This window comes from Schistocerca gregaria, chromosome 7 (assembly GCF_023897955.1).
Source record: "Schistocerca gregaria isolate iqSchGreg1 chromosome 7, iqSchGreg1.2, whole genome shotgun sequence".
Lineage (NCBI taxonomy): Eukaryota > Metazoa > Arthropoda > Insecta > Orthoptera > Acrididae > Schistocerca > Schistocerca gregaria.
This window is the reverse complement of record NC_064926.1, coordinates 56,378,904-56,403,282: the sequence shown is the minus strand read 5'-3', so window position 1 is coordinate 56,403,282 and position 24,379 is coordinate 56,378,904. Positions and strand designations below refer to the sequence as shown.

General features: G+C 42.3%; 1 protein-coding gene across 1 annotated transcript in view; it reads right to left on the bottom strand.

The window, feature by feature from the left end:
• Positions 1 to 24,379, bottom strand: part of LOC126281519 (acetylcholine receptor subunit alpha-like 1) — a 950,196-nt gene that overhangs the window by 9,623 nt on the left and 916,194 nt on the right. Inside the window, exon 8 of the mRNA XM_049980559.1 lies at positions 11,500 to 12,036. Coding sequence (XP_049836516.1) covers positions 11,500 to 12,036 — 537 coding nt within the window. The remainder of the gene's footprint in view (positions 1 to 11,499; positions 12,037 to 24,379) is intronic.

Sequence of the window (24,379 nt, the reverse complement as noted above, 5' to 3'; positions counted from 1 at the left end):
CACCGAGAATCGAACATCACGACGAATTTTCCTTGTCAGCGAAATCGACACTGGCAAAGTATGTGTTTGGGGAATTCCAAGGTTTTCTACTATGTATTAATTTTTTGTTTTAAGTTTGAATTTTTTGTGTCATTTCGCACTCGTCACATTAATTAATTAATTAATTTTATTATTTTGCTGTTATATTAACATGCTTCGCTAACTTTCAGTGGTAGATGCTTTGAATTCGTCAGCTGTCACTCTTTTGCGATTACTGATAAGATATGTCTGACGACTTTAGAGAAGAAACTGGCGGAGCCGGCAACAGTGCTATTGTTGGTTCGCAGATGTCGCATTGTTCTGTGTAACAAATTAAAGGGTATTTTATGGGATTTTGGAAGCTTATTCCAAACAATGCAAGTGCAACCGTGCACCGGTTACGAGAATTGCGTTGCTCTGAAATATAGCAGATGATGTACGTATCGTAAACATAGACTCTCAGGAAATGTATGTATGCATCGCTCAGTTACCTTCTCCAACTCCTTTACAGTAGCGGGAACCCGACTCTGGAATAACCTCCCTCGTTATGTTAGAGGACTTAAAAACATGTCCAGCTTCAAAAAACAGTTAATTACGTATCTACTTAAGGAACAGTAATGCCTTCCTCTGTACATGAATGCACTTCACCTCATTACTTCCCTCTTTCCCCCTACTTAAATCTCCATTTCCCAAAACACGCTAAACTAGTAAACATCTACTTTAAACACCAAGATATTATGTACATCTGCACAAACCTTCATTACTATTGCCAATCCTTCTCATGTTTTTCATTATTATTTGATTTTTTTTACTGTTATTATTATTGGTTATTATTGCTTTTAATCATAATCTGTATGTATAGCACCTGCTGTAAAAATACTGCCACCATTTAATTTATTAAGTCTTAGTCATGTTTATCATTACATTTTTTACTGTTATTATTATTGCTTTTATCATAATCTGTATGTGTAGCACCTGTTGTAAAAATACTGCCGCATTTACTTTATTAGGTCTTAGACACTACTCTTTATTCATATTGTCACTAGAGTAAGCTAATATTCTCATTTAAACTATGGTCATGATGTAACTCTGATGTGTGAAATGCTGCATGTGTGGAACACTGGTCCGAGGTAAGAGAGGGCCTGATGGCTCTAATCTGATCAGGTTAAATAAATAAATAATAAAACGATAATGAGCCGCTTGGTGGATAAGTCGGGCGGCGTTATGCCTGTCATCGCTAGCCGCAGAGGACTGCACTTCATCGTATCCTAGCCAGTTAGTACGAAATATTTGTAAAGTATATACTAAGAATTACTCTGTCTCTTACTGAAAATCAGATCTAAATTTTTATAGTACTTCCTGATATATTCTACAGTGCAATGTAAGTCTGTCATCTCTCTCGCTCTCTCTCTCTCTCTCTCACACACACACACACACACACACACACACACACACACACACACATACAAACACACACACCCCAAGTGTGATAAAATTAAAAATTAACTATTTCGGGATTTTTTTCCTTTACTTTTACTGCGAAACCTTGCTTCATGTGAAACATCATGATTCTAAACCAAGGGGAAGTACTCTATAAGTTTTGGTGAGTGACCCAGTGAGTATCTTTTTATTGCATTTACTTAGAAGCTTGAATCTCTTACACCTCCGAAACACCGTAGACCTTAGTACGTATCATAAATTTCAACCAGATACTCTAACTACTCCTGTGAAAAAGGTGTCTTTACAGTCGGACAGATCGATAGACAGATGGCAACAAAATGATCCTATAGTGCATGGGTGCCTACCTTTTTAATTTTTCTGGACTATATTAGAAGAGGACGAGTATTTTTATGCCTCACCTAATACACTTAACACTATCTGCTGAAGAAAAAGAACAATGGGACAATAGGAGTTTCAAATTCAAAATATAACTTAACAAAAGTCGAAATTTTATAGATTTTCTTTATTTACCGGTCTTGTGACAGATGCTACCTTCTTGGGCTGAACGGAGACTTGCTTTCGGCTATAAGGCTTACTGTTTTTACTAACCGAGGTAAAATAGTGCAGTGTTCTAATACTGTCAACAAAGTAGTGTTGGCTGTAGCGAAATACTAACGACTACCACTCGATGCTTTCAGACCGATCAGAAAATTGATCGATCAACTTACAGTTAACAGATTCTACAGAAAAGGGAACTTAAGAAAATTCATAAGGGCTGCACGCATAGGTATGGAGGAGACTACGTGTATGGTGTCACTCATCACTGATCAACTGACTGCATCTTTCGCCAAGAGACTTGACACAATGATAGGCGAGCACATCCCTCATGAAGACGCCAAGGTGTGAGTATCCAGTGCCTAAAATGTTTGCTATGTGCCAGTCTGGACTTTCGAGGTGTCCAACAATGAAGGATTCTTCAGATCCTTCGAATGACGATGAGGTATCATTTTCCACTAGCACCCGACGAACATTTTTAGTGCGCCACGCAACAGCATTCAGGGCCCCATGAGGATTAAATAATGAAAAATACATCTCACACGCAAGCTAATCGTCTTTGAGACGTGTTGGGAAATTGTGCTATTTCATTCTGTAACACAACACAATAATTAATAACAGATTTCCGATTCAGTTAACATCATTCCTTATTAGTCACATTTCCTTCTTGTAACCAGTTCCCAGTTCTATAATTTTGATCTCTGTTGCCTTACCTTCAAAAGATTTGCGCCCAGCGACAATTAAAACAGCAGATAGAACGAGAGGGTCAGCACCTAACTTTCCGCCCACTGCGATACCGCCAATGTGACCACAACAATATTCAAACATGGTATGTGGAAAAAAGAAGCAGGAAGAACATTGCTTGAAAAAGATGAAATGAAAAGCTGTGTTAATGGTGCCACTGAAGCTGAAAGAAAAAGAAATTTGACACTGCCGTAAGAAGTGATATGTGTCGTAGGGAACGTTAAGATGGACAGTGGTGTGGCAATGCAGAGATTAATTTTAGAAAGCGTAGCTGAAACTGAAGGAATGTCTTCGTAAAGGGCTATAAATGTAAGGTAGACTTAAAACCACAAGAGCTGTTTAAATTTATGTTTTACTCTATTCTGATAGAGAAAAAGTAGATAGTAGAATAACGAAAAATTGAGGATAGTTTGGGAAATATTAATAACCGTCAGAACTTGAGAGCTGCATCTTTTGTAACCGTGTTGGTACATAAACAAAGCATGTGAGTAGTTTTCACGCACATAATCTGAATAAAATAATTAAATTTGAAGCTGACCGTTTAAAAAAACTATGTTGGTGCAATAGTTTGGTAAGGATACAAGGTCATCCATGACGTGTTGGAATTAACAAGTACCTTTGACACAAAGGAGCCATAAATACCTAAAGTTGTATTTAATGGTAGACGCTACCAACACCGAGTTGAGCTTTTTGGTTTGGATGTTACCATGTGAAAGTTTCCTAGAGCTCTGGACAGTGTACTGGGGCAGGACTCACAACAAGGTGGATGATATATTAACTACAAGATTCACGTTTAAGGAGCATTGTACAGTTTTGGAAAAATATTTCTGTGCTTTGAACAGAGTATAGATGATTTTCAAATTCGGCAGAATGGAATGTATGATAGAAAGGCCAAAAAGTGTTGACTACTGTGAAACCAGATCAAATGAGAATAAGCAAGTATGCTCCTTCCAAGTTCAAAAGACAACTGTGTTCGCTATTTGGAATGGAAAAAGTATTCAGAATTTTATCAAAACGGACATTTATTTGGCTGAGACAAGTCAGAAAGAAAGAACGTGATTATGGACTCAAAGGTTGCTGCAATTATTGGACATTGTGAAGGAAGAGTTGACGATACTGAAAGAAAGCCACTAGCAACACCTGAGTTCCCCTATTTGTTTAACCACATACAACATTAGGTGAAGTACACGATGTGAATTGTTACTTTGTCAAATAAAAAACTGCATAGCAAAAGAGGCATATGAAGTACATACATAGTTACACTGACATTAACCAAATGTATACCTCTAGTACAGCTTTTTATGAAGTCGTTTTTTATCAAATTGTTTCAAAAAAGTCATTGTGAGGTAAGAACGTCCCACAGTCCTGAGTGAGGAAGGAGATAAAATCCTGGTTTCGTTCTAGGAGATTCAGAGAGAGATACAGGGTGTTTCAAAAATGACCGGTATATTTGAAACGGCAATACAAACTAAACGAGCAGCGATAGAAATACTTGCAATATGCTTGGGACAACAGTACATTTTCAGGCAGACAAACTTTCGAAATTACAGTAGTTACAATTGTCAACAACAGATGGCGCTGCGGTCTGGGAAACTCTATAGTATGATATTTTCACATATGCACCATGCGTAGCAATAATATGGCGTAGTCTCTGAATGAAATTACCCGAAACCTTTGACAACGTGTCTGGCGGAATGGCTTCACATGCAGATGAGATGTACTGCTTTAGCTGTTCAATTGTTTCTGGATTCTGGCGGTACACCTGGTCTTTCAAGTGTCCCCACAGAAAGAAGTCACAGGGGTTCATGTCTGGCGAATAGGGAGGCCAATCCACGCCGCCTCCTGTATGTTTCGGATAGCCCAAAGCAATCACACGATCATCGAAATATTCATTCAGGAAATTAAAGACGTCGGCCGTGCGATGTGGCCGGGCACCATCTTGCATAAACCACGAGGTGTTCGCAGTGTCGTCTAAGGCAGTTTGTACCGCCACAAATTCACGAAGAATGTCCAGATAGCGTGATGCAGTAATCGTTTCGGATCTGAAAAATGGGCCAATGATTCCTTTGGAAGAAATGGCGGCCCAGACCAGTACTTTTTGAGGATGCAGGGACGATGGGACTGCAACATGGGGCTTTTCGGTTCCCCATATGCGCCAATTCTGTTTATTGACGAAGCCGTCCAGGTAAAAATAAGCTTCGCCAGTAAACCATATGCTGCCCACATGCGTATCGCCGTCATCAATCCTGTGCACTATATCGTTAGCTAATGTCTCTCGTGCAGCAATGGTAGCGGCGCTGAGGGGTTGCCGCGTTTGAATTTTGTATGGATAGAGATGTAAACTCTGGCGCATGAGACGATACGTGGACGTTGGCGTCATTTGGACCGCAGCTGCAACACGGCGAACGGAAACCCGAGGCCGCTTTTGGATCACCTGCTGCACTAGCTGCGCGTTGCCCTCTGTGGTTGCCGTACGCGGTCGCCCTACCTTTCCAGCACGTTCATCCGTCACGTTCCCAGTCCGTTGAAATTTTTCAAACAGATCCTTTATTGTATCGCTTTTCGGTCCTTTGGTTACGTTAAACCTCTGTTGAAAACTTCGTCTTGTTGCAACAACACTGTGTTCTAGGCGGTGGAATTCCAACACCAGAAAAATCCTCTGTTCTAAGGAATAAACCATGTTGTCCACAGCACACCTGCACGTTGTGAACAGCACACGCTTACAGCAGAAAGACGATGTACAGAATGGCGCACCCACAGACTGCGTTGTCTTCTATATCTTTCACATCACTTGTTGAAAATTGTAACTACAGTAATTTCGAAAGTTTGTCCACCTGAAAATGTACTGTTGTCCCAAGCATATTGCAACAAACGGTGTATTTATATCGCTGCTCGTTTAGTTTTTATTGCCGTTTCAAATATACCGGTCATTTTTGAAACACCCTGTATAATGCAGTTATCAAGTTTCACTTGTACAGAGCTTCTTGTAAGGCTGTTACTCATTTAGACTCAAGAACTGAAATTCATCTGTGGTCCAAGTGAAACTTTTATCGGCCATCCAAAATGACAGGAGAAATCATTAAAGTATCATAGAATACTATTAACACATAGCCATTAAGAATCAGCCCATGATACCCCAAAGACGCAGAAACGAAAATATGTCCATTGAAGTAGCTTTCTAACAGTTATGGAAAACGAAGAACAGGAAGCATCACTGGTTTTATTTGCTTACGACATTTTACTCCTTGATATGAAGTACTGGACGTGGTCGAGCGGTAGTTAGGACAACGGACCTGCATTCTCGATGAACGAAGTTCAAATCGAAGTCTGGCCATGCAGATTTAGGTTTCCCATGGTTTCTCTAAATAGATTAGGTTGATTGCTTTTACGCACCTGAATAATTGGAACAGTAATTCCGTTCATAGTTATAGCAACTGCATGTATATGTTATGTTCTACCTTGAGGTCAAATATCATTCTGAGGTGCAACAGTAATTACGAATTTACTATCGGCAAATCCATAATTAGGAAGAGATTTAGTTCTTTTGGGAAGGACTCAGGTGATTCGTGATGAAAATGTTTTGGGTCTCCAGCCGCTTTGCTATATCGAAGTCCCATGACGTTTTCGGACACCTACAGACAATAGGCACTGTCTCGACGCTTCATCAGTAGAAGAGAAGACAATCATCGAAACATCGTAGTACGTCTACAATGCCACCTGGCGAGAACCCTGAGACCTTGTGATATAATATCATAATCGGTTATCGAAGCAATGTCTATCATAGCACATACGAACAAACACTTTGAGGCAAATCTGAATATATATCACCTGAATTGTATTTTTAGGGTTCCGAAACTCAATTAGTAAAAACGGAGCCCTTGTAGGTTTACTTTGTTGCTTTTTTGTCCATATGTTAAGACCTCTGTCAATCAGGAAGGGCTCCGGGTGTCGAATTGAAATTTGTGTCAAATGATTAGGTCTATAGTCCATTGGAGGTGTAAAAAAATTCAAAATTCTAAGTCAATACAATTAAAAGATGTGGCCTTTCGTGCCACATACTTTGATACTCGGAAACTCACTCATCAGAACCTATAGATGACCTATCTACAGGGTCATTCATCTGACCCTCCAAAATAATGTCGTTTTATACAATTTACAAGGAATCACCAACTACAGGATGTAGTTCTCTGCAAAGCCTTCAAACGCCACTCGCGAGATTTTCCTTTTCTCTCGCTCGCTTGTTTTTTTTTTATGCGGCCCGCCACGAATTCCTTTCCTGTGCTAACCTCTTCATCTCATAGTAGCACTTGCAACCTACGTCCTCAATTATTTGCTTGACATATTCCAAACTCTGTGTTCCTCCAGTTTTTGCCCTCTATAAGTCCCTCTAGTACCTTGGAAGTAATTCCCTCATGTCTTAGCAGATGTCCTATCATCCTGTCCCTTCTCCTTATCAGTGTTTTCCACATATTCCGTTCCTCTCCGATTCTGCGTAGAATCTCCTCATTCCTTACCTTATCAGTCCACCTAATTTTCAACATTCGTGTGTAGCACCACATCTCCAATGCTTCAATTCTCTTCTGTTCCGGCTTTCCCACAGTCCATGTTTCACTACCATACAATGCTGTACTCCAGACGTACAGCCTCAGAAATTTCTTCCTCAAATTAAGGCCGGTATTTGATATTAGTAGAATCTCTTGGCCAGAAATGCCGTTTTTGCCATAGCGAGTCTGCTTTTGATGTCCTCCATGCTCCGTCCGTCATTGGTTATTTTACTTCCTAGGTAGCAGAATTCCTTAACTTCATTGACTTCGTGACCATCAATAGTGATGTTTAGTTTCTCGCTGTTCTCATTTCTATTACTTCTCATTACCTTCGTGTTTCTCCGATTTACTCTCAAACCATACTGTGTACTCATTAGACGGTTCAATCCGTTCAGCAGATCATTTAATTCTTCTTCATTTTCACTCAGGATACAATGTCATCAGCGAATCGTATCATTGATATCCTTTCACCTTGTATTTTAATTCCACTCCTGAACCTTTCTTTTATTTTCATCATTGCTTCCTCGATGTACAGAGTGAAGAGTAGGGGCGAAAGGCTACAGCCTTGTCTTACACCCTTCATAATACCAGCACTTCGTTCTTGATCGTTCACTCTTATTATTCCCTCTTGGTTGTTGTACATATTGTATATGACTCGTCTCTCCCTACAGCTTACCCCTACTTTTTTCAGACTCTCGAAGAGCTTGCACCATTTTATATTGTCGAACGCTTTTTCCAGGTCGACAAATCCTATGAACGTGTCTTGATTTTTCTTTAGCCTTGAATCCATTATTAGCCGTAACATCAGAATTGCCTCTCTCGAGCCTTTACTTTTCCTGAAGCCAAACTGATCGTCACCTACATCATTCTCAATTTTATTTTCCATTCGTCTGTATATTATTCTTGTAAGCAGCTTCGATGCATGAGTTGTTAAGCTGATTGTGCGATAATTCTCGCATTTGTCAGCTCTTGCCGTCTTCGGAATTGTGTGGATGATGCTTTTCCGAAAGTCAGATGGTATGTCGCCAGACTCATATATTCGACACACAAACGTGAATAGCCGTATGTTGTTTTTTTTTTTGCTACTTCCCCTAATGATTTTAGAAATTCTGATGGAATGTTATCTATCCCTTCTGCCTTATATGACCGTAAGTCCTCCAAAGCTCTTTTAAATTCCGATTCTAATACTGGATCCCCTATCTCTTCTTAATCGACTCCTGTTTTTTCTTCTATCACATCAGACAAATCTTCACCCTCATAGAGGCTTTCAATGTATTCTTTCCACCCATGTGCTCTCTCCTCTGCATTTAACAGTGGAATTCCCGTTGTACTCTTAATGTTACCACCGTTGCATTTAATGTCACCAAAGGTTGTTTCGACTTTCCTGTATGCTGAGTCTGTCCTTCCGACAATCATATCTATTTCGATGTCTTCACATTTTTCCTTCAGCTATTTCGTCTTACCTTCCCTGCACTTCCTATTTATTTCATTCCTCAGCGACTTGTATTTCTGTATTCCTAATTTTCCCGTAACATGTTTGTACTTCTTCCTTTCATCAATCAACTGAAGTATTTCTTCTGTTACCCATGGTTTCTTCGCAGCTACCTTCTTTGTACCTATGTTTTCCTTCCCAACTTCTGTGATGGCCCTTTTTAGAGATGTCCATTCCTCTTCAACTGTGCTGCCTACTGCGATGTTCCTTTTTGCTCTATCTATGGCGCTAGAGAACTCAAACGTATCTCGTCGTTCCTTAGAACTTTCGTATCCCACTTCTTAGCGTATTGATTTTTCCTGACTAATGTCTTGAACTTCAGGCTACTCTTCATAACTACTATATAGTGATCTGCGTCTATATCTGCTCCTGGGTATGCCTTACAATTCAGTATCTGATTTCGGAATCTCTGTCTGACCATGTTGTAATCTAATTGAAATCTTCCCTTATCTCTCGGCCTTTTCCAAGTATACCTCCTCCTCTTGTGATTCTTGAACAGGGTATTCGCTATTACTAGCTGAAACTTGTTACAGAACTCAATTAGTCTTTCTCCTCTTTCATTCCTTGTCCCAAGCCCATATTCAATGGTTCAAATGGCTCTGAGCACTATGGGACTCAACTGCTGTGGTCATTAGTGGAAACTTGTTACAGAACTCAATTAGTCTTTCTCCTCTTTCATTCCTTGTCCCAAGCCCATATTCAATGGTTCAAATGGCTCTGAGCGCTATGAGACTCAACTGCTGTGGTCATTAGTCCCCTAGAACTTAGAACTACTTAAACCTAACTATCCTAAGGACATCACACACATCCATGCCCGAGGCAGGATTCGAACCTGCGACCGTAGCAGTCGCACGGTTCCGGACTGCGCGCCTAGAACCGCGAGACCGCGAGGCCGGCAAGCCCATATTCCCCTGTAACCTTTTCTTCTACTCCTTCCCCTACAACTGCTTGCTAGCGTACAGAAAAATTTAACAGGAGGCTTTCATGAGGAATTTAATGTAGTTAAATTTTGTATTGGAATTCGTTTTTCCTAGAGGCAGTAGTTTTTAAGATATTCAAGAAAAACGTACAAAAGTGAGCTTTAAGTGCATACCCACTCCCATACTCAGCCTCCACCGGACAGGATTTCTAGTATGTTGTTCATGGCACTTCCGCCAAAAACTGAACGAAAATTTGCGACTGCGCGAGTTATGCTCCACATTCGACCTTCCTTAGTCTTCTTTGACTGGCTAAGTCGAGCAATTACAAACTGAGAAATTGAAAAACTGTGGCCTCCAACGGAAATGTATCCTAGTACAGAATTTAAATACATCAAATTTCCTAAAAATTTTTCTATAAGATTAACAGTTTGCGAGTAGCGAGCGGGTGAATATGAAAATCTCGTGTATGCATTTCGGAGGCCAGGTATAACATTGCGGTTTGCATGAGACGACATTGGTAGATGCAGTTGAATCATACTGCTTATACGTGAATAAGTTTTTACGGAACCTCAGAGCGTGAGTCCCAATCATATCTGTCTGTTTCTTCATACACACGACATACACATAGCAACATTGATACATTGGCGTTTCCTTTCTAATTCCGTCCTAGGGCTAGACTTGTGATGTATGTTATGTTGAAAGGGAATTAACTGTACCAAATTTAAGAGAGATTTTAGTTTCTTTAGATCTGCACATTGAATGATGTTGATATTTTGTCAATTGCGACAATAACCTCATGTGTGGTGATATCCTGTGAGGGACATGTATTGTACTGTTGCAGTGCAGTCCATCTGAAACGTGCTGCCTAAGACTTGGGACTGCACCTCTCTGATGTATATATTACTGTTTAATCGTAAATGTCTTGGATGTAATATGGTTGTTGAGGATTATGTGACTAATATTGATCGCTGGTTCCTTAAAGGAAGTATTTCGTTTTAAAATATGTGCTCGGTCAGTCTATTTAAATATGATTTTAACTCATCTTTCAAATTTTCCAGTCTTGTTTTCTTAAAAAACTTTCAGTAAATGATTGCTACTGCCTGTTTAAATGTTTGACCGACTTAAAGGAAAAGAATGTCTCTTTTGTAGTTTGTACTGATTGTTCCTTTTGGGTAATACCTGACTTATGTCTTCAATAAATGAGTTTCTAGTCAATGGTGATGCACTGTTCTATTGCTAGCCTACCCCTTCCACTCCACAACCTATTGAGCTGCTTTGTGTCGAAATTGTGTTCAGACCACCTCTCTGACCTGACACCTGAATCTGTAAACGGATTTTTGAGAAGGTCCGAAAGGCACTTCTGAGTGAACTGATGTGGCAGATTGTGTAGATCTGAGGTATTCTTAATTTCCCTGAATACCATCCATAAGTAATTATGCAACAGTGCAAAAACATTTCCGACGGCTGCTGTATGTGACACTCCTTCGTGAGTCGAATTTACGTGATAAATACTGTGATATGTGGACATGTTTGGACTAGTCAGTATGTACATGGCACATAAATAGAAAAAAAACTGAACGATCAAGCTAACTCTGGGACCACGAACTCTGAACTGGCTGCAGATGGCTTAGCTCTTCATATGATACTGATGAGATGCACGAAGATTTGTATCATTATTGACTGGAGCCAAGGCGTAGGAAGCGTCAGTAGCATACGCCGGTAAGGTCTACAGGGACAAATGTCGCCCCTTTGCTCTCCGGCGCCGGCGCCGGGGGAGGGCACTTACGCTCTCGAACTTGTCCTTGTTCTTGACGTGCTGGGCGATGAAGCGCGCGTCCTCGATGGTCTTCTCCATCTCGTGAGTGGGCTTGTCGAAGGAGGGGCTGACGTCGTGCGGGTGCAGCGCGGCGGCGGCGGCGGCAGCGGCGGCGGCGGCGGGGCAGGAGGCGGCGCCCCCGAACAGGTCGTCGTCGGCGGCGGGCAGCGGGATGCCCGGAGGCAGCGGCAGAGGCAGCGGGGGCAGGCCCTGGTCGCCGAAGGCGGCGGCGGGCAGCGCCAGCGGCAGGTCGTAGTCGGCCGAGAAGCGCTTGCCGCCGCCCCCGCCGCCGCCGCCGCCCCCGCCGCCGCCCAGGCTGACGCTGCCGCCCACGCTGCCGCCCAGGCTGAGGCTGCCGCCGCCGCCGCCCGTGGCCGCCGCCGCGAAGCCCAGGTACTTGTCGACGTCGGGCGGCGTGTCCAGCAGCACGCCGTCGGGCGCCTCGTCCTCCTCGTCCACCGCGTCGTCCTTCTTCGGCCTCTCGATCAGCAGCACCTTGGGCAGCATCTGCGGGCCAACAGTACAGAGCGCGGTTACCTCAGGCGCACACTGCAGGACAGCTCGCGTGTCCAGGTGGGGAGGGTTGACCAAGCAGCTACCAATTAGGTAGGACTAGGTGCGGCTTGGCCAAATGGTTTGCGCCTGCCCAGATGCGAGTACTAGGGCCGTCTGGCGGGTTGCATACACTATATGCGCCTGCAAACGTACAACACTACTGGCTATTAAAATTGCTACACCACGAAGATGACGAGCTACAGACGCGAAATTCAACCGACATGAAGAAGATGCTGTGATATGCAAGTGATTAGCTTTTCAGAGCATTCACACAAGGTTGGCGCCGGTGGCACCTACAACTTGCTGACATGAGGAAAGTTTCCATCCGATTGCTCACACACAAACAGCAGTTGACCGGCGTCGCCTCGTGAAACGTTGTTGTGATGCCTCGTGTAAGAAGGAGAAATGCTTACCATCACGTTTCCGACTTTGATAAAGGTCGGATTATAGCCTATCGCGATTGCGGTTAATCGTATCGCGACATTGCTGCTCGCGTTGGTCGAGATCCAATGACTGTTAGCAGAATAGGGAATCGGTGCGTTCGGGAGGGTAATAAATACGGAACGCCGTGCTGGATCCCAACGGCCTCATATCACTAGCAGTCGAGATGACAGGCCTCTTATCCCCATTGCTGTAACGGATCGTGCAGCCGCCTCGATCCCTGAGTCAACAGATTGGGACGTTTGCAAGACAAGAACCATCTGCACGAACAGTTTGACGACGTTTTCAGCAGCACGGACTATCAGCTCGGAGACCATGGCTGCGGTTACCCTTGCCGCCGCATCACAGACAGGAGCGCCTGCGATGGTGTACTCAGCGACGAACCTGGGTGCACGAATGGCAAAACGTCATTTTTTTTCGGATGAATCCAGGCTCTGTTTATAGCTTCATCCGTGTTTGGTGACATCGTGGTCAACGCACATTGGAAGCGTGTATTCGTCATCGCCATACTGACGTATCACCCGGCGTAATGGTATGCGGTGCCATTGATTACGTTCGGATTGACGGCACTTTGAATAGTGGACGCTACATTTCAGATGTGTTACGACCCATGGCTCTACCCTTGATTCGATCCCTTCGAAACCCCACATTTCAACAGGATAATTCATGACCGCATCTTCCACGCCCTGTAAGGGCCTTTCTGGATACAGAAAATGTTCGACTGCTGCCCTGGCCAGCAGATTCCCCAGATCTCTCACCAATTGAAAACTTCTCATCAATGGTGGACGAGCAACTGGCTCGTCACAATACGCCAGTCACTTCTCTTGATGAGCTGTGGTATCGTGTTGAAGCTGCATGGGCAGCTGTACCTGTACACGCCATCCAAGCTCTGTTTGATTGAATGCCCAGGCGTATCAAGGCGGTTATTACGGCCAGAGGTGGTTGTTCTGGGTGCTGATTTCTCAGGAGCTATGCACCAAAACTGTTTGAAAATGTAATCACATGTCAGTTGTAGTACAATATATTTGTCCAATGAATACCCGTTTATCATCTGCATTTCTTCTTGGTGTAGCAGTTTTAACGGCCAGTAATGTATTTCAGGCACAGATGATACAGAGTCTGCATGACATCTTCTATTGAAACCAGCATCTCAGTGAACTGATTAGCGTCGACATTTTTTTGTAGGCGACTTCTGCGGCACTGTCCAGATTATCTTTATCTCAGCAGCAGAATTCTTCATAAAGCTTCCTTAATACAATTGTAAAAATTTGATCAGTGCTTCAGATATGTGAAATGAAGTAATTTTTTTGAAATGCAACAAATGTTGTGAAAACATTTATCGAGATTAACTCAGTCAATTTACAAGCTGAAGCTAGGGCGTGAACGATATCCTGTAGATTTGAATGGTCTTTCGGTTCAGAGTACTTTTTGTATCTGAATATTACGAACTGAAATATGAGGCCCATTATATATCTATCTCGCACAAATTCATTGGTCCTCAGACCTAAAGCTTAATGAATGACGAAAATTTCGAAACGGTAGGATATTAATACGTAACTAAGTAGAATAGCTCGAAAGACGCATGCAAAAGAGCACTTTAAATATTTCAGTAACTCGTAAACTATTTTGTTTTCGTTAAAATTTTGCAACTACGTTCTGTAACCGTATCGATACGTAATGTAGGTTCTTTCATTTGTCTCTCGCTGAGACGTCGCTGCAGAAGCATACTGCCTTTGGTGACTTCCGTTCGTAGCCAGTCAGATGGTTGGTTGGGTGATGATCGCAATGAGTTTGAAGGACATACTTATTTCTTCAGTCATGTTATCAGTCAGATCAGAGTCTGTGGCAGCGGCCACCAGAATTGGTAAAAATGTTTCATTTATTATGCTGACAGACAAGGTGCTGTAGTGAATCCATTTGTGTGGTACTCATGTCGAACGATTCCTTGTCCACTGACCTCATATGTAGGTACTAGGTGTTGTAAAATTTCAGTCTTTACAGTTTTCCTGAGCTTTTAAGTTTGTTACAGGATCGTGTCCTGGTCATTTAGTCCGGAACATTCTGCATTCAATTCCGTCACTCTCTCATACAGATAAGGTCATTCTGCATTTTACTGGAAGTCGTGCATACAAATTTGAATATGTGTGATTACTGAAATTTTTGACTTTCGTTTTATGTGTACCTCGGTAGTCGTGTGGCTTGAATCCTTTTCTTACTTCATTTCAAGTCAATATAGATAACTTAATTTCCTTTTTGTAAGTTTTACTTTCCTAAGTCACTTATTGAACATTTATTGGTATTATGGTGCTGCTTTTGCCTAACGCCGTTTTGCACAGATGCGTTGTCTTTCTCTCTGTTATTGATTGTAAATAGCTGAGATTATAATTAATTAATAATAAAAAAATGCAGCTCTATGGATGCAAATTCTCAAATGTAAAGTTTAGATCGCAGAGTTCAGAGGTTCTGAGACAAATTATCTACAGTCTGTGCCTTTATCTTCCATTGTATATTCAGATCTTTCGAACCACATCATTATTCAAATAACTTGGAGAAGTATTATCAGCAAATAGTTACTTACATATCTACGATAAATGTACAGAGGTTGCAAACAGGATCTAATATAACCATTGCTAAGTGTTCAACTGTAAGTTGGTTACTGTTATACACTAGTAATTTTTAAACTCTTTTACAAGGTTTTTTTTAAAGTTTGTGGTAAGATCTTACGGGACCAAGCTGCTCAGGTCATCGGTCCCTAAGCTTAGACACTATTTAATATAACTTAAACTAACTTACACTGAGAACGACACACACACCCATTCCGGAGAGAGGACTCGAATCTTCGACTCTGTAGAGCCGCGAGGACCGTTACAAGTTTTAACAGTGGTTGATGTTCAGTTACAAGAGCTGTACCCGTCTTTTATTAGTTTCTCAGTTTACTGTGTATGCTAGTGAGTTAATTTCTTATTCTGTTCCTCAGTCAAATAGTGTTACGAAATTATTTATTAGGTCATGAATTTGTTAGTAACAAGGGACGGTTTCGCTAAATCAGGTGTTAAAGATACTACTTGCAGTGTTTAATCATATTTAAAGCAGTAGACTCTTCGCGAGTTTTCTGTATAATTAAGGTTTTATAATAAACTATGTTTCCTGTTTTGTTGTTCTTTCTGTTTGTGTATTGGATCAAAAGAAACTCTTAAAACATAAATGCTTATTTTGCATAAAAATCAAATATTACAGATAAAAGCAGAAGTAATTTCCTATGAAATCATGAGACAACTTATCACAAGTATTTTTGAGGAATTGTATTTATCTACTCGTTTCCTGCCCAACTAATATTTGATCTTCTACTCCTCTGGAAGCGGTGACAATGCAACAAAAACACAAATTAACTGTTTAAATGTATTTCCGTCGTTCGTAAATAGACAGTACTGCCAGTACAACTTTTCGGTCTGTTAGTTACCCTGTCAGCTGGAAAAACGTAAAACCGATAGCCATCGCATTAATATGTGGAATTTCAGAGGAATTTAGTAAACTTTGCTACTTCATGTGTAACACTAATATAACAAGTCGTTCAGTTGTTAAATACAGTGGTTCATTCCAGCTATAAATGAGTGAAGCTATATCTGCCCTCCGTCATGTGGCTTATATGTTGCTTTCAGACCTCAACGCGACACAGAAGGGACGAGTGTGGCATACATATATATAGGATTTAACGCCATTACGTATATGGACGTAGGTATTCGTGGTCTCTGTGAATTACCATAAAGGTCTTCGCTATTGGTTTCTGTACTTCAAGTAAGTCACTTTATTAGAAATTTGTGATCTGCCACCTCCACCATTTTTGTTGAGGGTTTCGTTCAGGAACTAGCTATTCACTGTGCGACACTATCAAACATGCACTAATTAAGGTCAGTATTTCCCGCGTTTGTCGACACAGATGTTGATGACTGGCTGTTGAATATTATCGCAGAGAACGGTGCAAGCATTTGCTGGTGCGCAATCTGTTAAGGGCATAGTGTGTGTGGCGACTTCTTTGTGTTTGACACATGCCACTTCTCTGATAGAGGCACTGAAGACAGATGTCCATGCCGTTGTTAGTGTAAAGCCATCATCACTATTACGATTGTTCGGGCGTTGAAAAATTTCGACTGCCTATCTTCATTTACATTCAAAAATTAGTTATCTAAAGATGCAAGTACTGGCAGCATGTAAATCCTGTCCGAAATTTTTGATTTGTTCAGTTACAGTTGACTTACTTGGTTGCATCAGATGCATGTCCCATTCGTGCCCTTTCACAACGTGTCTCAAATATGAACACACCCTAAGGAGTACATAGAAAATTGTGCTGCTGAAGCCTCGCGGAATGAGCGCGCGGTTTGAGGCGTCATACACGGACTGCACGGCCCCTCCCGCCGGAGGTTCGAGACCTCCCTGGGGCGTCGGTATGAGTGTTGTTCTTAGCATAAGTTAGTTTAAGTAGTGTTTAAGCCTATAGTGACTGATGACTTAAGCAGTTTGGTCCCTTAGGAATTCACACACATTTGAATATTTTGTGCTGCTGAGGCTCACAGGAAACTTTGGAGGAGCACCGATGGAGGCATTATTAGTCACACTAAGCGAGTGCACAATCCATATTACTATAAGATACAGAGGTTCAGTTTACTGGCTTCGCAAAGGGAATCTTCCCAAGGTGAGAGAAGTTACTGGACAGGAAATAACAACCAAACTGCAGCTAAAATTATGGAAAGGCCGTGAGTGGCAAAGACGTTGGGACAATATCAAAATAGGTCACCAAGTGTATGGTCTATTTCCAAACATCAAGCAAAGGATGTTTATGAGCCATGTAAATCCGTATGGAGATGTGATTCACTGGTAGGCTATGGAACATTCACCGAACGTTTATACAGGATAAAAAAAGTCTGACAGATATGTATGCTTGTGGCGTCATTGGTGCACCAGACGATATCGTACTAGAGCGTACTGACAATGAAGCCCTGCGGATTCAAATAAAAGATATTGGTACGCTGACATAGTTAGATACAAATAAAAATGGCACCTGTGGATGAAGTAATATTATAATCTTTCTGGGGAGATCTGAGTAAATAATTAGAAAATAAATGCACTGTAAGAGGAAATACGATTGTACATAAAAAATGTAAATGTCGTGTGACTAGGACCTCATGTCGGGTAGACCGTTCGCCGGCGACAAGTCTTTCGATTTGACGCCACTTCGGCAACTTGCTCGTCGATGGGGATGAAATGATGATGAATATGTGGCCAATAACGAGGCGACTATTGCTGAATTAACAGAACGAATGGTAACTGGTAAGTGACTTACTTTTGTCTCCCATCAAGAACAGGTTGCGTAGTGAGGCGGGGGAGGGGGGGGGGGGGGCTAGTGGATAAGTTAAATCCCAAACCAACTGCAGTCGACGGCACTAGCTTACCTGTAGCCCCATCTCAGGACCGAACAAAGTAAGTTTGGCTTTCCTTGTGGATAGTAAGACTTTCCTGGACTAACAATCGGGTATCACTAACATGGACGAAAGTTAACGTACGCGTATATCATATACGTATAAATCGGCACTGAATCTGCGTGAGAGGTAAAACGAGTAACACCTGTTCCCCATTACTCGTTCTACACGTGGTCACCGGTTCGTCACTCACCCTCAGCAGACGGGCACTCGCAGGGAGCTACCCAATAGGTGAGTCGTCCCTCCAGGCAGCTAAGGAAACATGGTGGTAAGCTACACCGTAACAAAGCGCATGACGTCTTCTTCGATTAGGAACTGTATTGTGCGATATTTAACGAGTAGACTCCAGCAATCATCCGCAAGTTTTGTCTCTTCGGTCTGGCGGTCATTCTTTCTCCATTGGACTGTATTCTAGCACCACCTTTTCCGATAGAACGCCATTTCTTCTGAGAATATGGCTGGCCCCTTGCCATTTCGGTCGGCCGCTGTGGCCAAATGGTTCTAGGCACTTCAGTCCGGAACCGAGCGACTGCTATGGTCGCATGTTCGAATCCAGCCCCGGGCATGAATGTGTGTGATGTCCATTGGCTAGTTAAGTTTAAGTAGTTCTAAGTTCTAGGGGACTGCTGACACCAGATTTTTTTTCGGTTTCGTAGTGTGTGTTTTCTATGGGATATTGCAGACGTCGGTAACTGATCTGATGTGTTGTGCCCTTTTCTCGTCTTCCCTACTCAATCTCGACACAGAGCTTTTTATGATTATCGGAGCAGTTCTAATTTTCCGCCTTGAATATTGATGAAGTGTCCAGATCTCATAGCCGTAAGTGAAAACGGGGAGAACACATTGATTAAAACTAGTTTTTTCAGTCTTATTGCAATGCTTGATTTGCAGTTCTTCTAAATGCCTGTCACCCTAGTTTGGTACGTCGAAAGACTTCCGATCTTATCTGTTCTGTCCTACTTACAAGATAGCTGAGAGCTCTGTTTATTAGACATAATTTTGATATAGGAATTTCATTAGGTAGCAGGAAAAGGAAAGAAGGGAAAATAGCAAGTGAATATTCACTCGGGGAAAGAAATGAAAGAAGAAGATTCCCGGTGAAATTTTGCACTGAGAGAATCATGAGAGAAGGTTATATACGCGAAAGAGATATGAAGATACAGGGAGCTTTCAGACTGAGTATATAACGGTAAGACAGAGATTTTGGAACCAGATTTTAAATTGTAAGACATTTCTAAGCACAGATGCTGACTCTGAGCACAATTTATTCTTATGATCTGTAGATTAAAACTGAAGAAATTGCAAACAGCAGGAAATTAAAGCACCTGGATAAGTTGAAAGAACGAGAGGCTGGCATTAGGCAACTATTGATTGCAACAAATATATATGGTAGAAGACGAATGAGAAGCTTTGCTAGATGAAATGGTGAAGGCAGCAAAGGGTCAGACACTAAAAAAAGATAAGGCCTTGAAGAAACCCTTGTATGTCACAGAAGACAGTGAATTTAATTAATGAAAGCAGCAAATTTAAAAAATGCAGCAAATGAAGCACTCGGAAGCGCATACAAACGTATAGAAAATGAGACTGACAGGAAGTGAAATATGGCTAAGCAGAAATATCTAGAGGACAAATGTAAGGATTTAGAAGCTTATATCACCAGGATATACAGAAAAGTTAAAGATACCTCTGGAGAAAAGAGCAGCAGCTGCATGAATATCAGGAGTTGTAACCAGTCCTATGAAAAGAAGGTAAAGCTGAAAGGTGGAAGGAGTGTATAGAGGGTGTATACAAGGGAGATGAGCTAGAAGACAGTAACACAGAAAGTGAAGTGACGTAGATGAAGAAGAGATATGATACTGAGAGAAAAATCTGACAGCGCACTGAAAGACTAAATTCAAAACAAGGGCCCTAGATTAGACAACATTCCGCCAGAACTACTGATAGCCTTCGAAGAGCCAGCAAATGACAAAACTATTCAATCTGGTGTGCAATATGTAAGAGACAGGCGAAATACACTCATACTTAAAGAAGAAAGTAATAATTCCAACTCTGAAGAAAGCAAGTAGTGAAATGTTACAAAATACTAACACAAATTGTTTACATAAGAATGGAAAAACTGGTAGAAGACGACCTCTGCGAAGATCGATTTGGATTCCAGCGAGTTGTAGGAACGCGCGAGGTAATACTGACTCTACAACATATCTTAGAAGATTGGTTAAAGAGAAGAAAATCTAAAGTATTTTCAGACTTAAGAGAAAGCTTTTGACAATGTAGAGTGTAAAACCATTTTTGAAATTCTGAAGGTAGCAGGGGCAAAATACAGGAAGCGAAACTCGTACATAAAAGAGACAAAAATTATAAGAATGTAATTACAATGGAATCCAGACCTTCAGCTGCTTACAGGTGTTGATAAATATCAACGGGGTCAGTTGAAAACGTCTGCGCACTTTGGGACTCGAAGCAGGGAACTCCCGCTTACATGGCAATCGCTCTATCCGTCGCAGCCACCGAGAACACAGAGGCTAGAGCGACTGCAGAGACTTACCTCTCTCACGCTCTCCGTGAGACCCACATCTCCATCTTACTGTCAACACACTACAAATGTGGTGTTTCCCGTAAGATTTCGGGGAATGTGAGTGCATCCGCACAGAAGACGATCATTGGCCGGTAAGCCTGATTTGTATGAAGATGGTATCTGTTCTTTCGGGCATGTCTGAAAGAATAGATACAATCTTCATATATAAAAATTGTGAGTTGAGGGGCGTGAAAGGGAAGCAATGGTTCAGAAAGGTGTGAGACTGGGAATGTAGCCTACCCATGTTATTCACTCTATACACTGAGCAGGCGGTAAAGGAAACTGAAGAAAAATGTGGAGTAGGAATTGAATTTCAGGGAGGAGATAAAAAACTTTGAGGCTTGCCGATGACATTGTAATGCTGTCATAGCCAGTAAAGGACTTAGAAGAGCAGTTCAACGTAGTGGACACTATCTTTTAAGGAGGATATAAGATGAGCATGTGGAGCTACAGAAGGACACTGAAGATAGGGTAGATAGCGTAACTAATAAAGTAGGTCCTGGATAGAATTGGGGAGACAAGAAATTTGAGGCACTGCTTTACTAAAAGAAGAGATTGGTTGGTATGACATGTGCCGAAACATCAAGGGATCACCAATTTGGTATTGGAGAGAAATGTGGAGTAGTTATTCACAGATGAAGAGGGTTGCACAGGACAGAATAACATGGAAAGCGCCATCAAACCAGTCATCTGACTAAAGACAGCAATAATAACAGAAACAACAACAACAACAACAAAAACTCTGGGCTAGAAATAATTTGTGATCGGCCCGCTGTTTGACATACCTGGCGAGATCGGATACCAACTCGTTACCGGTACAGAAAATTGCAACAGAGATCAACATAAACATCATTTCCACCCTTTTTATTGCTCATGAAAACCACGCATTGCATGTTGTACCGCCATACAGCGAGACCTTCATAGCTGGTGGTCCAGATTGCTGTACACACCGGTACATCTAATGCCCAGTAGCATGTGCACTTGCAATGATGCATGCCTGTATTCGTCGTGGCATACTATCCACAAGTTCATCAAGGCACTGTTGGTCCACTCCTCAACGTCGGTTCGGCGTATATCCTTCAGAGTGGTTGGTGGGTCACGTCGTCCATAATCAGTCCTTTCCAATATATCCCAGACATGTTTGACAGGGCTCATGTCTGGAGAACGTGCTGACTATTCTAGTCGAGCGATGTCGTTATCCAGCAGGAAGTCGTTCGTAAGATGTGCACCATGGTGGCGCGAATTGTCGTCCATGAAGACAAATGCCTCACCAATGTGCTGTCAATATGGTTGCACTATCGGTCGGAGGATAGCATTCACGTATCGTACAGCCGTTACGGCGCCTTCAATGACCACCAGCGGAGTATGTCATCCCCAAATAATGCCACCCCAGAACATCAAGGAGACTCCACCTTACTGCACTCGCTGGACAGTGTGTCTAAGGCGCTCAGCCTGACCGGGTTGCTTCCAAGCACGTCTCCGACGATTGTCTAGTTAAAGGCATATGCGACATTCATCATTGAAGAGAACGTGATGCCACTCCTAAGCCGTCAATTCGGCATGTTGTTGAGCCCATCTGTACCACGCTGCATGGTGTCGTGGTTGCAATGATGGAACTCGCCATGGACGTCGGGAATGAAGTTGCGCATCGTGCAGCCTATTGTTCACAGTCTGAGTCGTAACAGACGTCCTGTGGCTGCACGAAAAGCATTATTCAACATAGTGGCATTGCTGTCACGGTTCCATAATCCGTAGGTAGCGGTCATCCACTGCAGTAGTAGACCTTAGGTGGCCTGAACAAGGCATGTCATCGACAGTTCCTGTCTCTCCGCCTCTCTGTATCTCCTTCATGCCCGAACAACATCGCTTTGGTTCACTCTGAGACGCCTGAACACTTCCCTTTTTGAGAGCCCTCCCTGGCACTAACAACGCAGATGCGATCTAATCGCGGTATTGGCAGTCTAGACATGGTCGAACTACAGACAACGTGAGCCGTGTATCTCCTTCCTGGTGGAATGACTAATAGACGCTGCTCATGCACGGTTGTTGACATCTCTGGGAGGGTTTAGTGACGTCTCTGAACAATCAAAGGGACTGTGTCCGTGATTCAATATCCACAGTCAACGTCTGTCTACATGAGTTCTGGGATCCGGGGTGATCCAACCTTTTTTGATGTGTGTATTTTCTCGTTGATTGTAATTTCTCTCTTCCTTCCCAGCTCAATATTTGTGACCTGCCCAATCTCCGCAAGGGCAGCACTATGCACCTAAAGTCGGACGAATTGCCTACACAGTAGTAGTAAATTGTATACGTAAACCTGCCGCGCCATCATTCTATCAATTAGTGTAAAACGTATCAAAATCCATATCAGTTCCTGAGGTTGGGCTTCACATACTGAAAGAAAAACGCGCCTGAAGATTTCACATCATGTATAGCGAAATGCGGGCAATGTACGCAAAACTAGCAAAAAATATGACTTTTGGTGCAACCTCAGCTTCATTGTCGCTATGCAAAGGTTGTTCGACGCCACGCCACAATGGATTCCGTGTGGGTCACATACAACAAAAAGTGTCGTTGAGGCGACAGTGAGGCTGCTGCGAAAAAGGGCGATTACATAGGTAAGGTGCCACATCGTCAGAATAATTCCACTTCTAATTCCTTCTACGAGTTTAATATTGTCTGCTGCATTGGAACTAGAAGCCGTGCCCTGCCGTTGGCGGACTGGTTAGTACGCTACCAATTTCGATATCCATCTCTTTCGGTCTGCTTCTGAACTGAGCTGCAACTTTCACGGTCTCTTCTTATAAACACCGCAAACTCGTAGAGGTTCTGTTGGCGTGTTGCAAGAGCCTCCAAGAAAATGGATGTGGCCAGGATTTGTGCTTACGGGATGTTTCCGGCAATGAATTTCCCTGGGGGAAAACATTGACTCTGTCAGAGTCGCTAATTTTACAAAAAATTAAGGTGGAGCACCTACACAAAATTAACCATCAAATTACGCTCATATTCTCAAATTAGCAGTACAGTGACCTAGCAGTTACTGATACTGAAAGCGGGATGCGAATTCCGTGATTCTTCTTTCATACGTACCAGCATTAGCAGTAACAACGTGGTGAACAAGAGTGAGGGTATTGCGATATACAGCAAATGGAAGCTGATGCACTCTTAACAAGACACGGGGATGCCACCCCAATGTAGATTTTTTAAAGGCCTGTGGATGCCTGCTAACCGCACTTCACTTCTCCTGTACGTAATGTAATACGAATTACGAGTGTAAAAAAGATCTTTCAGCTATTCCAGTATTAACGACTTCGTGTACACTAATTAATTTGCATTTACAGTCACTCTAATTGGAACACAAAGGGAAACATAGTCGAAAGTAGGCATTAAATAACGATGTGTAATGTAAGAGTAAAATAGCTGCCTGTGGCTTTAGAGGTGGTGGCGGGAACGGAGTTTCCACTTTGACAAACTGGCTCTATAAGTGGAGTGATTTACTGCGGACGAAGTCACGCGAAGTGCTTTTCCACAAGATGTCCCTAAGTTGCGCGCTGGCTTCAGGTGTCAGCTTGGTAACGCCCTTCCAAGTAGTAAACCAAGCTTCAGAAAGATAACACCTGATAACATCTTTCCACGTAGTAAACCGAATCCCAGATAGCGAAAGACGAGCTCCGTCCAAATGTTCCCTTGCTCTTAAAGCGATTTATGGGCGTCAGCTTGAATAATTTCCGCCACAGGGAAGTGCAACCTGTCTGATATAACTCTATGTGACTAAACCAACAGAACGGGAGTACAGACGCAAAGT